The 25,361-nt window shown below is 41.1% G+C and overlaps 1 protein-coding gene across 3 annotated transcripts in view; it reads left to right on the top strand.

Moving 5' to 3' along the window:
- The window catches only part of LOC139761304 (uncharacterized), a 58,276-nt gene that overhangs the window by 24,230 nt on the left and 8,685 nt on the right, over positions 1 to 25,361 (top strand). For all 3 annotated transcript variants that reach the window (XM_071685346.1, XM_071685347.1, XM_071685348.1), the window contains 2 exons: positions 8,957 to 9,120; positions 15,204 to 15,430. In XM_071685346.1, coding sequence (XP_071541447.1) covers positions 8,957 to 9,120; positions 15,204 to 15,430 — 391 coding nt within the window. The remainder of the gene's footprint in view (positions 1 to 8,956; positions 9,121 to 15,203; positions 15,431 to 25,361) is intronic.

The raw sequence follows: 25,361 nt of genomic DNA on the forward strand, positions 1-25,361 counted from the left end.
ACTGGTGTTTACGTTTGACACCATGACTGACACTCATATGTCTTAGAAACCATAGCTAGGGTTAAACTTAAGCAAAATAAGCTAAGAATCTCATAGAATTGTGGTATCACCACAAGTGCGTTGTAAGGAATGTAAATAAGCTCACCCTACACACAATGCCATCTGTGGCCTCCCAGGAAATTAGTCTGGTGGCCGCGGTAATTTCAAGTTCCCTCACACAATTTTGTCTGGAAAGGTGTCGAACCATCAGTTGCCGAAAATTCAGTGTTGTACCTGTATTTGATACAGGGAGCAAATAGAGTTACAAAGAGCAAAATGCTCAGTAAAGAAATTTTCAGTCATTTCTATCAGTATTTTTAAATGAAAGTGTTTGGAAACTATAGTCCTACCACACATCTCCGATCTCAACCTCTATCCTCTTCTAAAACAATAAAGATTGCTCAAGAAAGAAAACTTGTGTTCAATGTCTTCCAAATAGCGCACATAAATTACCCTCCTTTCTCAAAGTAGGACATTTTTCTGGGAGGATTGATATTTTGTACTGAAATAAGATGATTCAAAAACCCCTTAAAGGATCACTTTCTCAGTAAGGGATAGCAAGGAATAGGCAGAGGTTTCCATGGAAAGCACATGTGTAATGGTCCTGAATTTGGCTCTAAAGTCAGGATAAACCTCAAGGGGCCTTTTATATTTAATAGCTCCTTTGCACACTTGGGGAAGCTTGAAGCATTTCTGGCAGGTATGGCCAAAGAATGCTTGAATGAAAAAGTAATTCAGAAGGATCTGTCATAGGGATACATTCAACCTCCTCATCAGGACACCTCATACCAACCAGCAGTCCCCTTGCTGGTAAAATTTATCAACGGTAAGACGGATTCTGGTGAACATGCTGTTTTGAGCAGATTCATAAGAAAGCGTTTTGGACCATCCATTAAAGAAGATGAAATGGGTCTTTCCAGTTCATTGCTTTTGCTATCTATACATGTCTTTATTTTTTTAATTTCTCATGTTAGATTTGGCTATGCATGGAACTAGATTCCCATATCTCATAAAGATTTGGAATGCCAGGCTGCTGCTTACTGACATCCTTGGAGGTGTTGTCATTACCAAAGGATGATTTGCACAACACCCATTTGGGGCATGACATCAGTAAGCCTTAGCTCATCAGATAAGTCATGGTGTCGGGGTATGGCTTGAATGATGAAGAAAGTGAGTGAATATTGAGAGAATGTGGCTCTGATGATGATATAAAGACCTTTGATATCTTATACAAGGTTAGTGATGATTCAGATGCCTACCAGCCCTCTTTATCAAGTGAAAGTGATATTTTTGTGAGTGATCAGGAAAGCCATGACATTCCTCTGGTGGTTGTGATGTCATGTACTATATTGAACTCTTAATACTCACGGATGGGTTTTAGTTATGGAGCTAGGAAAGAACAATTAGAATTTAGTACCATCACCGTAACTAGTGTCATTGTCAAACTGCAAATATGAAATGTCGATTTAGTTACCTCCAGGCTTCCCATGAGCACCAGCTAACCAGTAGTGGCCTTTTGCTAACCAGCAAGGGCACCAATCCCAAAGTAAGCAAGGTTGTACAGCTGTATCACATTGTCCTTTTGTATATTTATTCATTATACTTGATTGCCATTTCCTGAGTTAGCGAGGTAGCGCCAGGAAACAGACGAAGAAAAACCCATCCACTCATACACACACATATATACATACATACACATACATATCCCTGGGGATAGGTGAGAAAGAATACTTCCCATGCATTCCTCGCATGTCGTAGAAGGCGACTAAAGAGGATGGGAGCGGGGTACTGGAAACCCTCCCCTCCTTGTAATTTAACTTTCTAAAAGGGGAAACAGAAGAAGGAGTCACATGGGGAGTGCTCATCTTCCTCGAAGGCTCAGATTTGGGTGTCTAAATATGTGTAGATTTAAGCAAGATGAGAAAAAAGGAGAGATAGGTAGTATGTTTGAGGAAAGGAACCTGGATGTTTTGGCTCTGAGTGAAACGAAGCTCAAGGGTAAAGGGGAAGAGTGGTTTGGGAATGTCTTGGGAGTAAAGTCAGGGGTTAGTGAGAGGACAAGAGCAGAGCAAGGGAAGGAGTAGCAGTACTCCTGAAACAGGAGTGGTGGGAGTATGTGAAGAGTGTAAGAAAGTAAACTCTCGATTGATATGGGTAAAACTGAAAGTTGATGGAGAGAGATGGGTGATTATTGGTGCATATGCACCTGGGCATGAGAAGAAAGATCATGAGAGGCAAGTGCTTTGGGAGGAGCTGAATGAGTGTGTTAATGGTTTTGATGCACAAGACCGGGTTATAGTGACGGGTGATTTGAATGCAAAGGTGAGTAATGTGGCAGTTGAGGGAATAATTGGTGTACATGAGGTGTTCAGTGTTGTAAATGGAAATGGTGAAGAGCTTGTAGATTTATGTGCTGAAAAAGGACTGGTGATTGGGAATACCTGGTTTAAAAAGAGAGATATACATAAGTATACGTATGTAAGTAGGAGAGATGGCCAGAGAGCGTTATTGGATTATGTGTTAATTGATAGGCTCACGAAAGAGAGACTTTTGGATGTTAATGTGCTGAGAGGTGCAACTGGAGGGATGTCTGATCATTATCTTGTGGAGGTGAAGGTGGAGATTTGTAGAGGTATTCAGAAAAGAAGAGAGAATGTTAGCGTGAAAAGAGTGGTGAGAGTAAGTGAGCTTGGGAAGGAGACTTGTGTGAGGAAGTACCAGGAGAGACTGAGTACAGAATGGAAAAAGGTGAGAACAAAGGAGGTAAGGGGAGTGGAGGAGGAATGGGATGTATTTAGGGAAGCAGTGATGGCTTGCGTAAAAGATGCTTGTGGCATGAGAAGCATGGGAAGTGGGCAGATTAGAAAGGTTAGTGAGTGGTGGGATGGAGAAGTAAGATTATTAGTGAAAGAGAAGAGAGAGGCATTTGGAGGATTTTTGCAGGGAAATAATGTAAATGAGTGGGAGATGTATAAAAGAAAGAGGCAGGAGGTCAAGAGAAAGGTGCAAGAGGTGAAAAAGAGGGCAAATGAGAGTTGGGGTGAGAGAGTATCATTAGATTTTAGGGAGAATAAAAAGATGTTTTGGAAGGAGGTAAATAAAGTGTGTAAGATGAGGAAACAAATGGGAACATTGGTGAAGGGGTCAAATGGGGAGGTGATAACAAGTAGTGGTGATGTGAGAAGGAGATGGAGTGAGTAATTTGAAGGTTTGTTGAATGTGTCTGATGATAGAGTGGCAGATATAGGGTGTTTTGGTCGGGGTGGTGTGGAAAGTGAGAGATTTAGGGAAAATGATTTGGTAAACAGAGAAGAGGTAGTAAAAGCTTTGCGGAAGATGAAAGCTGGCAAGGCAGCAGGTTTGGACGGTATTACAGTGAAATTTATTAAAAAAGGGGTGACTGTATTGTTGACTGGTTGGTAAGGTTGTTTAATGTATGTATGACTCATGGTGAGGTGCTTGAGGATTGGCAAATGCTTGCATAGTGTCATTGTACAAAGGCAAAAGGGATAAAAGTGAGTGCTCAAATTATAGAGGTATAAGTTTATATGGGAGGGTATTGATTGAGAGGGTGAAGGCATGTACAGAGCATCAGATTGGGGAAGAGCAGTGCGGTTTCAGAAGTGGTAGAGGATGTGTGGATCAGGTGTTTGCTTTGAAGAATGTATGTGAGAAATACTTAGAAAAGCAAATGGATTTGTATGTAGCATTTATGGATCTGGAGAAGGCATATGATAGAGTTGATAGAGATGCTCTGTGGAAGGTATTAAGAATATATGGTGTGGGAGGCAAGTTGTTAGAAGCAGTGAAAAGTTTTTATCGAGGATGTAAGGCATGTGTACGTGTAGGAAGAGAGGAAAGTGATTGGTTCTCAGTGAATGTAGGTTTGCGGCAGGGGTGTGTGATGTCTCCATGGTTGTTTAATTTGTTTATGGATGGGGTTGTAAAGGAGGTAAATGCAAGAGTCCTGGAAAGAGGGGCAAGTATGAAGTCTGTTGGGGATGAGAGAGCTTGGGAAGTGAGTCAATTGTTGTTCGCTGATGATACAGCGCTGGTGGCTGATTCATGTGAGAAACTGCAGAAGCTGGTGACTGAGTTTGGTAAAGTGTGTGGAAGAAGAAAGTTGAGAGTAAATGTGAATAAGAGCAAGGTTATTAGGTACAGTAGGGGTGAGGGTCAAGTCAATTGGGAGGTGAGTTTGAATGGAGAAAAACTGGAGGAAGTGAAGTGTTTTAGATATCTGGGAGTGGATCTGTCAGCGGATGGAACCATGGAAGCGGAAGTGGATCATAGGGTGGGGGAGGGGGCGAAAATTTTGGGAGCCTTGAAAAATGTGTGGAAGTCGAGAACATTATCTCGGAAAGCAAAAATGGGTATGTTTGAGGGAATAGTGGTTCCAACAATGCTGTATGGTTGCGAGGCGTGGGCTATGGATAGAGATGTGCGCAGGAGGATGGATGTGCTGGAAATGAGATGTTTGAGGACAATGTGTGGTGTGAGGTGGTTTGATCGAGTAAGTAACGTAAGGGTAAGAGAGATGTGTGGAAATAAAAAGAGCGTGGTCGAGAGAGCAGAAGAGGGTGTTTTGAAATGGTTTGGGCACATGGAGAGAATGAGTGAGGAGAGATTGACCAAGAGGATATATGTGTCGGAGGTGGAGGGAACGAGGAGAAGAGGGAGACCAAATTGGAGGTGGAAAGATGGAGTGAAAAAGATTTTGTGTGATCGGGGCCTGAACATGTCATGGTGAGGTGCTTGAGGATTGGCAAATGCTTGCATAGTGTCATTGTACAAAGGCAAAAGGGATAAAAGTGAGTGCTCAAATTATAGAGGTATAAGTTTTTTGAGTATTCCTGGTAAATTATATGGGAGGGTATTGATTGAGAGGGTGAAAGCATGTACAGAGCATCAGATTGGGGAAGAGCAGTGTGGTTTCAGAAGTGGTAGAGGATGTGTAGATCAGGTATTTGCTTTGAAGAATGTATGTGAGAAATACTTAGAAAAGCAAATGGATTTGTATGTAGCATTTATGGATCTGGAGAAGGGATATGATAGAGTTGATAGAGATGCTCTGTGGAAGGTATTAAGAATATATGGTTTGGGAGGCAAGTTGTTAGAAGCAGTGAAAAGTTTTTATTGAGGATGTAAGGCATGTGTACGAGTAGGAAGAGAGGAAAGTAATTGGTTCTCAGTGAATGTAGGTTAGCGGCAGGGGTGTGTGATGTTTCCATGGTTGTTTAATTTGTTTATGAATGGAGTTGTTAGGGAGATGGATGCAAGAGTCTGTTGTGGATGAGAGAGCTTGGGATGTGAGTCAGTTGTTGTTCGCTAATGATACAGCGCTGGTGGCTGATTCATGTGAGAAACTGCAGAAGCTGGTGACTGAGTTTGGTAAAGTGTGTGAAAGAAGAAAGCTGAGAGTAAATGTGAATAAGAGTAAGGTTATTAGGTACAGTAGGGTTGAGGGTCAAGTCAATTGGGAGGTAAGTTTGAATGGAGAAAAACTGGAGGAAGTGAAGTGTTTTAGATACCTGGGAGTGGATTTGGCAGTGGATGGAACCATGGAAGCGGAAGTGAATCATAGGGTGGGGGAGGGGGCGAAAATTCTGGGAGCATTGAAGAATCTGTGGAAGTCGGGAATATTATCTCAGAAAGCAAAAATGGGTATGTATGTTATATGGTTGCGAGGCATGGGCTATGGATAGAGTTGTGCGGAGGAGGGTGGATGTGCTGGAAATGAGATGTTTGAGGACAATATGTGGTGTGAGGTGGTTTGATCGAGTAAGTAATAATAGCGTAAGAGAGATGTGTGGTAATAAAAAGAGTTTGGTTGAGAGAGCAGGAGAGGGTGTTTTGAAATGGTTTGGTCACATGGAGAGAATGAGTGAGGAAAGATTGACCAAAAGGATATATGTGTCAGAGGTGGAGGGAACGAGGTGAAGTGGGAGACCAAATTGGAGGTGGAAAGATGGAGTGAAAAAGATTTTGAGTGATCGGTGCCTGAACATGCAGGAGGGTGAAAGGCGTGCAAGGAATAGTGTGAATTGGAATGATGTGGTGTACTGTTTTCGACGTGCTGTCAATGGATTGAACCAGGGCATGTGAAGCGTCTAGGGTAAACCATGGAAAGTTCTGTGGGGCCTGGATGTGGAAAGGGAGCTGTGGTTTTGGTGCATTATTACATGACAGCTAGAGACTGAGTGTGAATGAATGGGGCCTTTGTTGTCTTTTCCTAGCGCTGCCGTGCACACATGAGGGGAAAGGGGGTTGTTATTTCATGCGTGGCGAGGTGGCGATGGGAATATATGTATATGTCTGTGTGTGTGTATATATGTATACGTTGAGATGTATAGGTATGTATATTTGCGTGTGTGGACATGTATGTATATACATGTGTATGTGGGTGGGTTGGGCCATTCTTTCGTCTGTTTCCTTGCGCTACCTCACTAACGCGGGAGACAGCGACAAAGCAAAATGGATAATCAATAGATACACATATACACATGCATATCATATATATATACACATGTATATATTCATACCTGCTCGCCATCATCCATTCCTGGTGCCACCCTGCCTCACAGGAAACAGCATCGCCACCCCCTGCGACAGCTAGGTGGTGTCAGGAAATGGACGAATAAAACCCACATCCACTCATTCATTCTCTAGCTGTCATGTGTAATGCACTGAAACCACAGCTCCCAATCCAGGCCCCAAAGACATTTCCATAGTTTACCCTGGATTCTTCACATACCCTGGTTCAGTCTGTTGACAGTATGTAGACCCCAGTATACCACATTTTTCCAATTCACTCTATTCTTTGCATGCCTTTCATCCTCCTGCATGTATATGGTCCAATCGCCTAAGAACTTTTTCACACAATCCTTCCACCTCCAATTTGGTCTCCTGTTTCTCCTTGTTCCCTCCACCTTTGACACATGTTCTCTTTATCTACCGTTCCTCATTCATTCTCTCCATATGTCCAAATGATTTCAATACATCCTTTTCTGTTCTTTCTACCAAACTATTTTTATTACCACACGTATCTCTTACCCTCTCATTACTTAATTGATCAAACCACCTCACACCACATATTGTCCATAAACATTTCATTCCCAACACATCCACCCTCCTCCTTTCCACCCTATCTGTAGCCCATGCCTCACAACCTTATTATAATGTTGAAACTACTATTCTTTCAAGCATACCTACTTTTGCTCTCCGTTCTCTCTTTCCGCACATTCTCTATTGCTCCCAGAACTTTCACCCCCTCCTCCAGTCTATGGCTCACTTCCATGGTTCCATTTGCTGCCAAGTCCACTCCCAAATATCTAAAACACTTCACTTCCTCCAACTTTTTCCATTGAAACTTACATCCCTCAACCTTGCTGAACCTAATAACCTTCCTCTTATAACTTCTGCAGTATCTCGCTTGAATCAGCCACCAGCGCTGTATCATCGACAAACAACAATTGACTCACTTTCCAGGCCCTATCATCCCCAACAGACTTTATACTTGCCCCTCTCTCTCTCCAAAACTTGTATTTACCTCTCTCCATCCCAACCATAAACAAATTAAACAACCATGGTTACAGCACACCCCTCTTACTGCAGATAGACCTTCACTGGGAAGCAATCACTTTCCTCTCTTCCTGCTTGTACACATAGTACACCCTTGATAAAAACTTCTCTGTTTCTTGCAGCTTACCTTCAGTTTTTACTTTGCCTAAAGAAGGAACAGAGGAGGAGATCAAGTGAGGATTTTCCCTTTCAGGTTTAGTCTTCTGTTCTTAATGCTACCTCACTAATGTGGGAAATGGCGAAAATGTATGAAAAAAAGGATTTAAAGTTAAGCATTCCTAGTTTAGGAAATGTTCAATATTCACTGGATTAATCAGTCCTTAGTATGGTTGGTTATGGTCACCACAGATGTGGTGAGTTTTAAGAAAATATGCATAACCACAGACTAAGGTCATTCACAGGTTACTGAGGCCAGCATCCTAAGTGCCTTGTCCTTTGCTTAGTTTGCTGTTTATAGCCAGCTAGCAGAGCCTACAGTGTGCATGGAATTCATCCTAGGGAAGGAAATTAATATACATAGATTGATGGCAGCAGAAACTTGTTCCATGTGTAGATTGACACCAACAGCACCTAGAGGGTCAAGGCTCCTTAAACACCTTTATCAACAGTACACATTCCTATTAGATCAGGATGTTACTCTTCCTTTGCCTTATCAGGGTTGTGTGTCAGAGCCCAGGATGTTATGTTAATGTCATTTTTCTTGGCTTGAGGAACCTTGTATTGGTTGATATTAACAAAATGAGCCCCTTGCATTTGACAAAACATATTTCAAAGATACCTCAGATTAAATGTTGACCTTCCTTTTATGCCTTTTTCTGTCATTAGATCAGGATGGCCCTAAACTGGGTCAGTTGTCATTAGGGTAGTTTTTGTTAGTTTTTCATAATTCTCCTGTCTTTAATGGGGGTTTGCTCACAAAGCATAGGGGGCTCTGTCCATATATGAAAAGTGTTGGCTTTGAAGGATGAAACACTTTTTCTACAGTAGGCAGAACCTTAAGAGTATCCATTTACTTTTCCTTTCTTTCCCATACAGGAAAAAATCTGGCTTTATGCCAGAAATGGGTAGAGGCATAGTCACAAACATCAAGTGAATTTGGGTGAGAGATTGCTTGGCCTTACCAATATACCAAGACATTGTAGGCCTAGATGGATTGCTGTACTGTATAGTCTTTTAGTGAATAATCATCTGGCTGCTAATGTTTGATTATAACCATCTGAGGGAAACACTTATAGATACACATCATCATTTGGGATAGACAGTGCCCTACCAGATGATCATGTGAACTCTCGTTAGAGAAATAGGTTTACGTCCTCCACACTTACTTTCTTTGCAGATGAGATTGCTGATATCTTACCACAGCCAGACCTCAAGCAAATGGAAGAGAAGCTTAACCTTCAAAAAAAATGCATATTCAAGTCACTGCCAGTGTCTCGACTCGCATCGAAAACAGATTCTCCAGCGTACAACAAAGCTGCGCCCCACCTTACAAACTTTAAGGTAAGCATTGGAATGAAGGACACATAAAACTTCGGAGTTAAGGACACATAAAAGTGATCTTGGTAATATTTGGGGGGGGGGGGGATTTGTTACCTTCATCATTCTTTTGCTTAAATGTGCTCACCTTTTCTTCCTCAGCAAGGTAGCATCTGGAACTAAACTTTTAAAGAAAAATCCTGATTTTGTGCATTTTTCTGTTCCTGTTCTTAAGAAGTGATGATAAGGAGGGGAGGTTTTCCAACTCCTTTACTCCCACCTCTTTAGTCATCTTTTTGTGACATGCAGTAAAACTGCTATTTATATCACGCAGACTTCGTGGAAAGTTCTGCATCTTATTACGTTATGGAGGTTTGAATCAAAGTTGAAGGCCACAAGTTGGCATTCATTTATGGGATTCAGAACATTATATTGGGTGGGATAAGTGTTTACAAACACATTTTCTTGTTATGTACAGCTTTTTAAAACACTCTGCATTTAAACAATGGAAAAGTTAGTGGAATCAAGTTGTTGATAATGGGCTCTGATTTGAAGCATTTGATATGACAGCTAGAGAGTGGATTTAAGTGAATAAGCCCATTTCTGGAACTACATCACTAATGTGAGAGATGGCAAATGTATGAAAGGATGAAAGATATTATAACCCTCTGGGAGGAAATTCCTCAGTAGAGAACTCATAAAAGGTCTGAAATAAAGAGGCAAACAAACAGTAGAGTGCCAGTTTCGTGTGTATGAACAAAATTCCTAATTAATCCAATAAAAAGTTGTTCAAATGTTTATATTAAAACTTTTACAGTTATTTCCAAGAAAGTTGCCACTCATATCTCAGACTGAAACTAAATGAAATGCCTGTTCATTTTGTTCATGAAACAAAATATTTGGGCTCCACATTTTACCATAACCTTAATATTCTTTTACATACATGAATTATCATATTACAGATGTCAGGAAGTACTGAACCCAAAAGTTATAGCAAACACTGTCTAGGATCTGTGCAGTAAGACAAATGAAATGCTGTTTTAAATGCAGCTAGAGGTGTTACTAGAGCCCATGCACTTGAGGATATTCCTTGAGTGAAAAGTCGTCTTTGGCAAGGGTATATTACTGTGATTACACTCATGTCAAAAACTTCTCACTCCATAGGAGTCCACATTTCCCTGCTGTTGGAAGTAGCACAGCCTTGGGTTCCTGGAGCCTTAAGAGAATGATTCAGGGTAGCACCAGGACTCTCATAGAAATTGGTGCTGGGTAGATTATACATAATTAACAAGTCTACGACTGGAAAAAAATTATATTTGCAGTATGGACTCCCGTGGTGTAGCGGTTAGCGTTCATCACTATGATGCATTCACAGGCCACCCAGGGTCGAGTGCATAGGTTTTAATTGTAGTTGCAGCAATTGGTCCGCAGCCAACTCAACTGTTCATTCATCCCAAGAGGTTGGTCGATAAAATGGGCACCTGACCCAATCTAGGGTATATAGGGTCATGCCAGGAAACAGTCTTCACCAGTTTTCTGGTGCTACCTCGCTGATGCAGTCCAGTATGGTAAATAGATATGTATGTATATATTCCCTCAAAGGCCCAGTCCGCTGTTCTTAACTCTACCGCGCTATCGCGGGAAATGGCGAATAGTATGAAAGAAAGAAAAGATATATATATGGGCCATTCTTTCATTTGTTTCCTTGCACTACCTCGCTAACGTGGGAGACAGCGACAAAGCGAAATGATGATAAATATATAAATATAGCGTTAATGAGATGGCCTTAATTAGGGCCTCAGTTGCCTGTGCCGTCTCAGCTAACATAGAATAAAATAAGCAGCAGAAAAAAAACAGCGTCTTTAGCCAAGCTTTCAATGCAGTCAGTGTCGCATGCTAGCTCTGACTTAGGCGAAAGCTTGTTATCAAGAACATCATTCTGCTAATGGCGTTGTATTTTGTCAAATTTATGTCTGTTGACTCAAGCGATGGGAGTCATATATAGCTGACTAAATGGGGCATACTGGGATTTACAATAGAAGTGCTAATCTTCGCGGGTTTGTTTGAATTTCGTACCAATATCTTGACCGTTGTATGGCTAGTGGGTGGGGCTTTGGTTTCTTTCTTATGCTAGCATTGTGAATAGGGAGCTTTGTGATTCCTTAGACAGTAATACTCCACCTCCAACCATAACTCCATCACTTCTTTGTGACTTTGCATTAACTCTAGCTTTATTTATTTATTTATTTATTTATTATATTTTGCTGCTGTCTCCCACTTTAGTGAGGTACCACAAGTAAACAGACAAAAGAATGGCCCAACCCACCCACATACACGTCCACACATGCACATATACATACCTATACATTTCAACGTATGCATATATATACATACACAGACATATACATATATACACATGTACATAATTCATACTTGCTGCCTTTATTGATTCCTGTCACCACCCTGCCACACATAAAATTACAACCCCCTCCCCCCGCATGCGCACGAGGTATCGCTAGGAAAAGACAACAAAGGACACATTCGTTCACACTCATTCTCTAGCTGTCATGTGTAATGCACCGAAACCACAGCTTCCTTTCCTCATCCAGGCCCCATAAAAGTTTCCATGGTTTACCCAAGATGCTTCACATGCCCTGGTTCAATCCATTGACAGCACGTTGACCCCAGTGTACCACATTGCTCCAGTTCACTGTATTTCTTGCTCGCCTTTCACCCTCCTGCATGTTCAGGCCCCGGTTGCTCAAAATCTTTTTCACTCCATCTTTCCACCTCCAGTTTGGTCTTCCACTCTCCTCGTTCCCTCCACCTCTGACACATATATCCTCTTTATAAATCTTTCCTCATTCATTCTCTCCATGTGACCAAACCATTTCAAAACACCCTCTTCTGCTCTCTCAACCACACTTTTTTATTATAACACATCTCTTACCCTTTTATTACTTACTTGATCAAACCACTTCACACCACATATTGTCCTCAAACATCTCATTTCCAACACATCCATCCTCCTCCGCACAGCTCTCTCTATATCCCACGCCTCGCAACCATATAACATTGTTGGAACCACTATTCCTTCAAATATACCCATTTTTGCTTTCTGATATAATGCTCTCCCCTTCCACACATTTTTCAATGCTCCCAGAACTTTCGCCCCCTCCCCCACGCTTTGACTCAATTCCGCTTCCATGGTTCCATCCACTGCCAAATCTACTCCAAGATATCTAAAACACTGCACTTCCTCCAGTTTTCTCCATTCAAACTTACCTCCCAATTGACTTGTCCCATAACCCTACTGTACCTAGTAACCTTGCTCTTATTTGCATTTACTCTCGGCTTTCTTCTTTCATACACTTTACCATACTCAGTCACCAGTTTCTGCAATTTCTCACCCGAATCAGCCACAAGTGTTGTATCATCAGCGAATAACAATTGACTCACTTTCCAAGCTCTCTTATTGACAACAGACTTCATACTTGCCCCTCTCTCCAAAACTCTTGCATTCGCCTCCATAACAATCCCATCCATAAACAAATCAAACAAGCATGGAGACATCACTCACCCCAGCCGCAAACCGACATTCACTGAAAACCAATCATTTTCTTCTCTTCCTAGTCTTACACATGCCTTACATCCTGGATAAAAACTTTTCACTGCTTCTAGCAACTTGCCTCCCACACCATATACTCTTAATACATTTCACATAGCATCTCTATCAACTCTATCATATGCCTTCTCCAGATCCATAAATGCTTCATATAAATCCATTTATTTTTCTAAGTATTTCTCACGTACATTCTTCAAAGCAAACACCTGATCCACACATCTTCTACCACTTCTGAAACCACGCTGCTCTTCCCCAATCTGATGCTCATTACATGCCTTCACCCTCTCAATCAATACCCTCCCATATGATTTCCCAGGAATACTCAACAAACTTATACCTCTGTAATTTGAACACTCACCTTTATCCCCTTTGTCTTTATACATTGGCACTATGCATGCATTCCGCCAGTCCTCAGGCACTTCACCATGAGCCATGAATACATTGAATATCCTCACCATCCAGTCAACAATACAGTCACCCCCTTTTTTAATAAGTTCCACAGCAATACCACCCAAACCCGCTGCCTTGCCAGCTTTTATCTTCCGCAAAGTTTTCACTACCTCTTCTCTGTTTACCAAACCATTCTCCCTGGCCTTCTCACTTCGCACACTACCTCAACCAAAACACCCTATATCTGCCACTCTATCATCTAACTCATTCAACAAACCTTCTAAATACTCACTCCATTTCCTTCTCACATCACCACTACTTGTTAATACCTCCCCATTAGCCCCCTTCATCGATGTTCCCATTTGTTCTCTTGTCTTACGCACTTTATTTATCTCCTTCCAAAACATCTTTTTATTCTCCCTAAAATTTTATGATACTCTCTCACTCCAACTCTCATTTGCCCTATTTTTCACCTCTTGCACCTTTCTCTTTACCTCTTGCCTCTTTCTTTTATACATCTCCCAGTCATTTGCTCTATTTCCCTGCAAAAATTGTCCAAATGCCTCTCTCTTCTCTTTCACTAATAATCTTACTTCTTCATCCCATCGCTCACTACCTTATCTTATCTGCCCACCTCCCACCTTTCTTATGCCACAAGCATCGTTTGCGTAAGCCATCGCTGCTTCCCTAAATACATCACATTCCTCCCCTACTCCCCTTATGTCATTTGCTCTCACCTTTTTCCATTCTGCACTCAGTCTTTTCTGGTACTTCCTTACACAATTCTCCTTCCCAACCTCACTTACTCTCACCACTCTCTTCACCTCTACATTTTCTCTTGTTTTCTGAAAACTTCTACAAATCTTCACCTTCGCCTCTACAAGATAATGATCAGACATTCATCCAGTTGCACCTCTCCGCACATTAACATCCAAAAGTCTCTCTTTCATGTACCTATCAATTAACACATAATCCAATAATGCTCTTTGGCCATCTCTCCTACTTACATACGTATATTTATGTATATCTCACTTTTTAGACCAGGTATTCCCAAACCAGGTATTCCCAGTCACCAGTCCGTTTTCAGCACAAAAATCTACAAGCTCTTCCCCATATCCATTTACAACACTGAACACCCCATGTAAACAAATTATTCCCCCAACTGCCACATTATTCACCTTTGCATTCAAATCACCCATCACTATAACCCGGTCTCATTCATCAAAACTGCTAACAAACTCACTCAGCTGCTTCCAAAACACTTGCCTCTCATGATCTTTCTTCTCATGCCCAGGTGCATATGCACCAATAATAACCCATCTCTCTCCATCTACTTTCAGTTTTACCCATATCAATCTAGAGTTTACTTTCTTACTTTGTATCACATAATCCCGCAACTCCTGCTTCAGGAGTAGTGCTACTCCTTCCTTTGCTCTTGCCCTCTCACCAACCCCTGAATTTACTCCCAAGACATTCCCAAACCACTTTACCCTTTACCCTTGAGCTTCGTTTCTCTCAGTGCCAAAACATCCAGGTTCCATTCCTTACATGCTTCCTATCTCTTCTTTTTTCTCATCTTGGTTACATCCACACACATTTAGACACCCCAACCTGAGCCTTCGAGGAGGATGAGCACTCCCCACGTGACTCCTTCTGTTTCCCCTTTTAGAAGTTAAAAGACAAGGAGGGGAGGGTTTCTAGCCCCCCCTGCTCCCGTCCCCTTTAGTCGACTTCTACAACAAACAGGGAATACGTGGGAAGTATTCTTTCTCCCCTATCCCCAGGGATAAAACATCTTAAATCAATGTTTATTGATTTAACATTACCTGTATTTTGACACTGCCTCTCTTCCACAATTTTGTCGGTCAGGAAGACAAGTAACTTGTAAGTTTTTAAAAGGTGTTTTTGATGAGGTGGACCTTACTCAAATTGTCATTGTCTTAACACTTGCTTATTTGTATGTACAACATTGAACCTCACCATCTTTTCGAACCATTGATGTTGTACCTATTTTTTTTATATTTTTATTGCCTTTGAATTACTTTTTTTGTAATGATGTACCATTAAACATCATTGAAACTTTTTCCCATAGAAAACTGTTATGGAACAGTGTACTCAGCTAGTAGAAGCTGAGCAGTGGGTGAGTCTTGTCGACTACACTCTTCTTGCGTGGTCTTATGTACGAGCAACTCCCCTTTGGGACTCCCATCAACACAACAATTGCCGGCGAGTCTGCTTTAAAACTCTTGCACAACACTGCCTCCAAGGACTTAAGGAAGTGCATCTGAACCATGATCAACTAGAGAGACTATTGAAGAAGTAAGTAATGATTTTTTCCCGTTTCTTCTCCATTTTCCCAGCGTTAGATGTTTTACCCCATGCCTCTTCTCCATTTCCTCAGCATTAGATGTTTTACCCCATGCCTCTTCTCTATTTCCCCAGAATAAGAAGTTTTACCCCATTCTTTAATTTCCGCAGCATTAGTTGTTTTTCCCATGCCTGTTCTCCATTTCTCCCACATTAATTGTTTTTCCCCATACCTCTTTCCGTTTCCCCATCACAAGTTAATTTGTTTTTATGGTTCTTTCTTTTCTTTCATACTATTCGCCATTTCCCGCCTCAGCGAGGTAGCGTTAAGAACAGGGGACTGGGCCTCTGAGGGAATATCCTCACCCGGCCCCCTTCTCTGTTCCTTCCTTTGGAAAAAAAAAAAAAATAGTATTCATTGTTAAATATAATCCCTTAGGTACAAATGTTTTTTTCACCCACATTTTTCAGATTACCATGAGAATCCCTTATTACATGTGGGTTTTATGTATTGTCATACTTTGGTGATCTCATGCACTGAGGTGCAAGAGGTGAAAAAGAGGGCAAATGAGAGTTGGGGTGAGAGAGTATCATTAAATTTTAGGGAGAATAAAAAGATGTTCTGGAAGGAGGTAAATAAAGTGCATAAGACAAGGGAGCAAATGGGAACTTCAGTGAAGGGCGCTAATGGGGAGGTGATAAGTAGTGGTGATGTGAGAAGGAGATGGAGTGAGTATTTTGAAGGTTTGTTGAATGTGTTTGATGATAGTGGCAGATATAGGGTGTCTTGGTCGAGGTGGTGTGCAAAGTGAGAGGGTTGGGGAAAGTGATTTGGTAAATAGAGAATAGGTAGTAAAAGCTTTGCGGAAGATGAAAGCCGGCAAGGCAGCAGGTTTGGATGGTATTGCAGTGGAATTTATTAAAAAAGGGGTGACTGTATTGTTGACTGGTTGGTAAGGTTATTTAATGTATGTATGACTCATGGTGAGGTGCCTGAGGATTGGCGGAATGCGTGCATAGTGCCATTGTACAAAGGCAAAGGGGATAAGAGTGAGTGCTCAAATTACAGAGGTATAAGTTTGTTGAGTATTCCTGGTAAATTATATGGGAGGGTATTGATTGAGAGGGTGAAGGCATGTACAGAGCATCAGATTGGGGAAGAGCAGTGTGGTTTCAGAAGTGGTAGAGGATGTGTGGATCAGGTGTTTGCTTTGAAGAATGTATGTGAGAAATACTTGGAAAAGCAAATGGATTTGTATGTAGCATTTATGGATCTGGAGAAGGCATATGATAGAGTTGATAGAGATGCTCTGTGGAAGGTATTAAGAATATATGGTGTGGGTGGCAAGTTGTTAGAAGCAGTGAAAAGTTTTTATCGAGGATGTAAGGCATGTATACGTGTAGGAAGAGAGGAAAGTGATTGGTTCTCAGTGAATGTAGGTTTGCGGCAGGGGTGTGTGGTGTCTCCATGGTTGTTTAATTTGTTTATGGATGGGGTTGTTAGGGAAGTGAATGCAAGAGTTTTGGAAAGAGGGGCAAGAATGAAGTCTGTTGTGGATGAGAGAGCTTGGGAAGTGAGTCAGTTGTTGTTCGCTGATGATACAGCGCTGGTGGCTGATTCATGTGAGAAACTGCAGAAGCTGGTGACTGAGTTTGGTAAAGTGTGTGAAAGAAGAAAGTTAAGAGTAAATGTGAATAAGAGCAAGGTAATTAGGTACAGTAGGGTTGAGGGTCAAGTCAATTGGGAGGTAAGTTTGAATGGAGAAAAACTGGAGGAAGTAAAAAGTTTTAGATATCTGGGAGTGGATCTGGTAGCGGATGGAACCATGGAAGCGGAAGTGAATCATAGGGTGGGGGAGGGGGCGAAAATCCTGGGAGCCTTGAAGAATGTTTGGAAGTCGAGAACATTATCTCGGAAAGCAAAAATGGGTATGTTTGAAGGAAAAGTGGTCCCAACAATGTTGTATGGTTGCGAGGCGTGGGCTATGGATAGAGTTGTGCGCAGGAGGGTGGATGTGCTGGAAATGAGATGTTTGAGGACAATATGTGGTGTGAGGTGGTTTGATCGAGTAAGTAATGGAAGGGTAAGAGAGATGTGTGGAAATAAAAAGAGTGTAGTTGAGAGAGCAGAAGAGGGTGTTTTGAAATAGTTTGGGCACATGGTGAGAATGAGTGAGGAAAGATTGACCAAGAGGATATATGTGTCGGAGGTGGAGGGAACGAGAAGTGGGAGACCAAATTGGAGGTGGAAAGATGGAGTGAAAAAGATTTTGAGTGATCGGGGCCTGAACATGCAGGAGGGTGAAAGGCGGGCAAGGAATAGAGTAAATTGGATCGATGTGGTATACCGGGGTTGACGTGCTGTCAGTGGATTGAATCAGGGCATGTGAAGCGTCTGGGATAAACCATGGAAAGCTGTGTGGGGCCTGGATGGGATGTGGAAAGGGAGCTGTGGTTTTCGGGCATTATTGCATGACAGCTAGAGACTGAGTGTGAACGAATGAGGCCTTTGTTGTCTTTTCGTAGCGCTACCCTGCACACATGACAGGGGAGGGGGACAGTATTCCATGTGTGGCAAGGTGGCGATGGGAATGAATAAAGGCAAACAGTGTGAATTGTGTGCATGGGTATATATGTATGTGTCTGTGTGTGTATATATATGTGTACATTGAGATGTATAGGTATGTATATTTGCGTGTGTGGACGTGTGTGTATATACATGTGTATGGGGGTGGGTTTGGCCATTTCTTTCGTCTGTTTCCTTGCGCTACCTCGCAAACGCGGGAGACAGCGACAAAGCAAAATGAAATAAAATAAGATAAATAAATTAATTGTTATATAGCTTGAAAGATTCAACAAATTACTATGGTTGTTAGAGGCTTACAAGTTTTTCCTCTCAAACAGATAGGCTTTCAATCTCCTTTAGATATGTAAAGGTTGTGGTGAGGTAAACCTTAACTCTTCTCTCTTCCGTGGTGGAAAAATTTTGTCTTTTGCCTTTCCTTGTAACTTAGCTATCTTAATGCTGGTATTGTCTCTGTTGTCCTCCTCGCTCTCTTCATTCTGGTACAGACTTTGTTGCTCTCCTCTGGATATTTTCTATTACCTCTGTGTTCTTCTTTAGGTGTGGTAACCAAGCTTGAGAAACATATTCCAATTTTGACCATATGCAATGTAGGAAATAGGTTGTTAAATATTTCTTTATCCATATACTTGAAAGCTATTCTGATATCTGCCAGAAGACAGTTTGTCTTCTATAATTTTCTTTTAATGTGGGACTCTGGTGATAGTTAGGGGATATTTTTTTTCTTTTTAGATATGTTTTTGTTGGATGCTCCATTCTTAGACTAAATTCCACATTAAGGCCGGGCCTTCATTGAATTATAAAGAGGATTATGAAAGGGAAGAAGAAGAGACAAGGAAAGGTCTTTATGAATTTTGGAGAATGAAAAACTTAAATTGTGCCAGATCATAGTTATTGGGAAAGACATGAAAAGCAAGAGAATTCCAAAGCTACCAGGTGCAAGGAAAAAAACAGTTATCAAAACGACCCACCCTTGAGTTGCCAATGTTCATTCAGTAATCATGTGATGCACCAGCTTGCAGTTTATTATGTGGTCTAGCTAGTGGTGAGGGCACACAGGCAGCCAATTCTTAGGAGCAGAAACCAAAGTAATATCTAAAAAGAGGGAAAGTGAACCAATATTGTTCATAGGTAAGAGGTTCAAGTTTTGAAGTTATTCAGGGATAGTTTGTAAGTAGAACCACTTTCTACGCTATCAAGTAAGGGTGCAGAGCTAGAACCACCCCAGATGTGAGAGTAGTACTCCGTACAAGGATGAATCAGTCCTTTGTATAAACAGAGCAGTTGTTCAGAGGCAGACTTACCAATTTCTGTAATGTTGGGTTTCCAGGAAAGAGTGTATGTTACTATAATACCAAGTATGTTCATTGAGGTGAAATTACAGAACTTTTAAAGGAGACATGAGAGTTGTGAGGAGTTTTTTATAAAGATGGGTAGAAATTGGGTCTTGGAGGCAGTAAAGTTCAGTAGATTTCATCTACCCCACTGAAATATCCTGTCCAGGTCTGAGTTCATTGAGGAAGCTGCAGATTGAGTGAGAGAAGGAGAAGAATTGAAGTATGTGGATGAGTGCAGTGTTGTGTCGTCAGGATATGAGTGCATCTGGTTATTTGTGGAAGAGAGGAAATTGTTGATGAAAATGAAAATAAGTGTAGGGGACTGGAGATAACCTTGAGGGACACTGCTGTTGATGGAGCAAGGGGGTTTGACTCCAAAGTCCTTACATTTGCAACCCTGAAGCTTATTTCCTGTTAGATGATGATATTTTGTGCCCTTCTATTACTTTGTTTCATCCTTATTTCTTTACATTTACCTGAGTTGAATTTTATCAGCCATGTATCAGACCAACTGTGGAATCTGTTTAGATCCCCTTGTAAGCTAATGCATCCTCCTTACTTTTTACTTCCCCCATGACTTTTGCATCATCTGTAAACATATTCAAGTACTTTTAGGAAAGCCTTTCATTTAGATCTAAGGTTACTTCAACGATGTGTGTTGGATGCTTGAGACAGAAAAACGGAATATGCAACTGTAATGTGAGGACTTTCAGGTTGGGGAACTTGCTCCACTCTATTAGTGTAGCAAATGGGACATCATGTTGACAACACTTCAGAAGGGAAAGATGAAGGACAGTGCTAAAGTGAACAGTCGGACTGATAATAGAATAACGAGGCCAGATGCTGAGAATGATAATATTGAAATATACTCTTCATAGATAGGTTTGATAAGGAAATTAGGACTCAAAAAATGTGCAAACAAATTTCTTTAACTTACTTGATATGATTATTTTGAACGCGAGGTAGCGCCAAGAAACGTGAAGAAAGGCTACAATGGCTCACATTTATTCTCTAGCTGTCATGCGTAATGCACTGAAACCACTGTTCCCTATCCACATCCAGGCTTCACAGGTGTTTCCATGGTTGGTCCAGACATTAGACATACCCTGGTTCAGTCCATTGACTGCATGTTGACCCTTGTATACCACATCATTCCAGTTCACTTTATTCCATGCATGCCTTTCACCCTCCTTTATGTTCAGGTCTCGATCGCTCAAAATCTTTATCACTCCATCCTTCCATCTCTAATTCGGTCTCTTGGTTCTCCTTGTTCTCACCACTTCTGATGCATGTATCTTTGTCAATCTTTCCTCACTCATTCTCTCCATATGTCCACCCCATTTCAATAGACTGTCTCCTCTCTCAACCACACTTTTTATTTCCACACGTCTCTCTGACCCTCTCATTACTTACTCATTCAAACCACCTCACACCACATATTATCCTCAAACATTTCATTTCCAACACGTACATCCTCATACGCACAACCCTTAATACAGATGCTACCCGACTTATGACCGTCCGTACATATGACCTGAAAAAAAGAATTAAATGATGTACTTGAATATAAGAATTATGCTTGGTTGTATGTCTGCCCAGTCAGTGCTAATGGCTGCTGCGTTCAATAATGAATGTCAGACGATCCCAGCATTGTGTACATCATAGCATCTCTCTCAGTTCTCACTTTCAGTTACAATTCAATTTGTGCACGTTATTCAAGTGAATCTAACAAATTTTCCTGCTGGATTAAACCATTTTTGTATTAAACCCCAAAGAAGATAACTAGCAAGAGGATAAACCCATCACATATTGATAGATCTGGCAAGATGCTGAGGAAGATGCATAATTTGAAATTTAAAATGAAAGTAATCACCTACTGTGAAGGAGGAAAAAAGTTAATGTGATCACATGATCTACAGTTGTCCCATGCCCTATTAGATGGTGTCCATAATCTCAAAGGACAAAGAAAAATATATGTGAAGCAGTTGAAAGGTTTGGCAAGTATGAAGTCTACAAGAATAACAAAGCAACAATGAAGGCCCATCCACGAAATGGAAAAGTTGATGATGCTGGGATGGAAACTCAGATTCAAAAACGGGTACCACAAAGCTTTCTAACTGTACAGGCGAAGGCTAGAAGTCTTTTTGAGACTTTGAAGGATCAAACAGGAAATTATTATATTGAGAACTTCATAACAAGTCATGGTTGGTTGAGTAGATTTAAAAGAAGATACAGCTTGCACAATGCTCATGTCACTGGTGAAGTAGCAAGTGCTGACGAAGGAGCTGCCGGAAAGTTCATTGAAAGGTTGGATGAATCAATCCATGAACTAAAGATTCTTAAATAAAAGGTTAAAAAACTACAGATAAAGCTGATTAGATAAAAAACAAGATAACCATAATAGAAATTGAGTAGAATAAGAGAATGCTGTACAGGTATATGAATTCTACATGCCGTGATGACACATCTCTGACTTATGTCCATTTCGAGATCTGACTGGTCGGTCAGAACAGAACTTGGATGTATATCAGGGAACATCTGTATAGCCCATGTCTTGCAACCATATAACATTGTTGGAACTACTATTCCTTCAAACATACCCATTTTTGCTATCCAAGATCATGTTCTCTCTTTCCAGACATTCTTCCTCACTCCCAGAACTTTTGCCCCATCCTATGACTTGCTTCCACTTCCATGGTTCCATTTGCTGCCAAATCTACTCCTGGATATCTAGAATACTTCACATCTTTGAATTTTTCTTCATTCACACATACTTTCCATCTAACTTGACCCTCAGCTCTACTTGCTTTTAATCACATTTACTCTCAACTTTCTCCTTTCACACACACTGCAAAACTCAGTCACCAGCTTCTGCAGCTTCTCATAGGAATCAGCTGCCAGTGCTGTATCATCGGCGAACAATAGATGACTCACTTCCCAGGCCCTCTTATCTTGCATTTACCTTTGTCACCACTCCATCCATAAACAAATTAAACAACCATGGGGACATCACGTACCCCTGTTGCAGACCGACTTTCACTGGGAACCATTCACTCTCCTTTCTTTTTACTCTTACACATGCCTCACACCCTTTATAAAAACTTCTCACTGCTTCTAGCAGCTTACCTCCCACACCATGTATTCTTGAGACCTTCCATAAAGTATCTCAGTCAACCCCATCATAAGCCTTCTCCAAATCCATAAATTCCACAGAGAAATCCACCTGTATTTCTAAGTATTTCTCGTATACTTTCTTCAAAGCAAACACCTGATACGCACATCCTCCATGCTTCTGAAACCCCACTGCTCCTCCCCAATCTGATTCTCAGTACATGCTTTCATCCTCTCAATCAATATCCTCCCATACAACTTAACAGGTATACTCAACAAACTCATACCTTTGTGGTTTGAACACACACCTTTATCCCCTTTCCCTTTATATAATGGCACCATGCATGCATTCTGCCTATCCTCAGGCACCTCACCATGATCATACATACATTGAACATCCTTACCAACCAATTAACACTTATTAAATTCATATGGAGTGCCATCCACTCATGCCACCGTGCTGCACTTCATCTTCTGCAAGGCTTTCACTGCCTCTTCTCTCTTCTCCAAATCACTCTCCATGACTCTCTCTTTGCATACCACCTTGAACAGAACATCTTACATCTACCACTCTGTTGTGAAACGTTTTTAAAAACCCTTCAAAATACTCACTCCATCTCTGCCTGTTATCACTTTCTCTTTTGTCCCTTTCACCGATGTTCCCATTTGTTCTCATGTCTTTTGCATATGATTTACCTCCTTCCAGAACATCTTATTCTCCTTAAAGCTTAAGGATACTGTCTTACCCCAGCTCTCATTTGCTCTCTTTTCCAACCCCTGCACCTTCATCTTGACCTCCTGCCACTTTTATACATCTGCTAACCATTAGCACTCCTCCCTTGTGAGTACTGTGCAAACACCTCTCTTTTCTCTTTCACTGCTAACTTTACTTCTTCATCCCACCACTCACTCCCCTTTCTGAACTGCCCACCTCCAACATTTTGCATGCCACATGCATCTCTTACACATGCCATCACTGCTTACCTAAATACCTCCCATTCTTCACCCACTCCCCTCATTTCATTTGCTCTCACCTTTTGCCATTCTACACTCAATCTCTCCTGGTGTTTCCTCTCACAAACCTTCTTTCCAAACTCACTCACTCTCACCAATCACTTCTCCCCGACATTGTCTCCCCTTTTTTGAAAACCTCTGCAAATCTTTACCCTCACCTCCAAAAGATAGTGATCAGATGTTCCTCCAGCTGCACCTCACAGCACACTCCCAGATATATAAAACACTTCACTTCCCCCAATTTTCTCCATTCAAACTTATATATCAACTAACTTGTCCCTCAACCCTGCTGAACCTTGCTTTTATCCACATTTACTTTCAACTTTCTACTCTCACACAGTCTTTCAAACTCAGTCACCAACTTCTGCAGTTTCTCACTTGAATCAACCACCAGTGCTGTATTATCTGTCGGCGAACAGCAACAACTTAGTCCCTCCAGACTGATGTGGGTAAGAATGAAAAGTGGATTACAATAATTGATGACTGTCACTGCTTATATACCTGGTATGGAGAGGAATGAGGAAGAGATGTGTATGGAAGTGGAAGAGCTAAGTGTGTTCTTCAGTAATTTTGATGCAAGAGATTGAGCATTTTGAGTGATGAGTGATTTGAATGAAAGAGTGGGTGTTGTGGCTGTTGTGGTTATGATTGGGATGGGGGAATGGGTCTACCTAGCTTAATGAAAAGCTTTAAGCAGCTTGTGGAGTTGTTTGTTGAATAAGTCTGTTGATTGGGTATACTTGTTTGAAAAGGTACATATATTTATGGATAGGGGTGTATGGAAATTATTGGGCTGTGTACTAATCGATAGTTGTGCAGAACAGACTTCTGGATGTGAAGATGCTGAGAGGGGCAGGTAGTAGGATGTCTGATCACTTCATGGTTGAGGCAAGTGTGAAAGTTTGTAGTGGCTTAAGGAAATGAGGAAATGGCATAGGAGGGAAGAGGTTGGTGAAATTGAGAAAGCTTGGAAAAGAGGCTTGTGTCTGGTGATAAGAAGAGAGATTGGGAGAGGAATGGTAAAAGGTGGGAGTAAACAAAATAAGGGGAGTGGGTGGGGAATGGAAAGTATCTAGGGAATTGCTTACATGTGCGGATGAAGTGTTTGGTATGCAGAAGGTGGAATGTGGGTGTTTAACCCTGCATCATCTCACTAAGTTTTCATTTCCATCCCCTAAAATTTATGTTTTTTTAAGTTGTTTGATAAGTATAATTTGATATAACAGAAAAAGCCATATCAAAAGTATATTTTGCCCACCACTTTTACTGCAGTGACGTGAGTTTTGTTTGTTTTTTGTTCATGTTTCTAAAAAGTGCAGGAGTAAGGCCCGAGTGTCAAGTGAACTGCCACAATGCATATTTGATCGTTGAAATGAACTGTAGGGTTGGGGAAGGGGCAAAGGTCTTAGGTGCATTGAGGAGTCTCTGGAAAGATGGAAAGCCAAAGATTCTGGGAATATAATATTATGCAACACAGTTAATGCTACTTTAAAGTGAAGGGACGAAATTGATCACAAGGATTAATCCTTGTGATTAATTTACATTATAGAAACAAATAGTACAAAAAGAAAGAAATTATTTACAGGGTACAAAAAGTTATATTATTAAAATCCAGATAAGTTTTCAACCAAGAAATCTCTTTACACAAACACAGTAATATTGATAATAATAATGATAATGATGATAACGATGATGATAATAATGATAATAATAATAATGATAATAATAATAATGATAATAATAGGGGAGAAAGAATACTTACCACGCATTCCTCACGTGTTGTAGAAGGCGACTAAAGGGGATGGGAGCAGGGGGGCTGGAAACCCTCCCCTCCTTGTATTTTAGCTTTCTAAAAGGGGAAACAGAGGAAGGAGTCACGCAGGGAGTGCTCATCCTC

This window comes from Panulirus ornatus, chromosome 40 (genome assembly GCF_036320965.1).
Source record: "Panulirus ornatus isolate Po-2019 chromosome 40, ASM3632096v1, whole genome shotgun sequence".
NCBI lineage: Eukaryota > Metazoa > Arthropoda > Malacostraca > Decapoda > Palinuridae > Panulirus > Panulirus ornatus.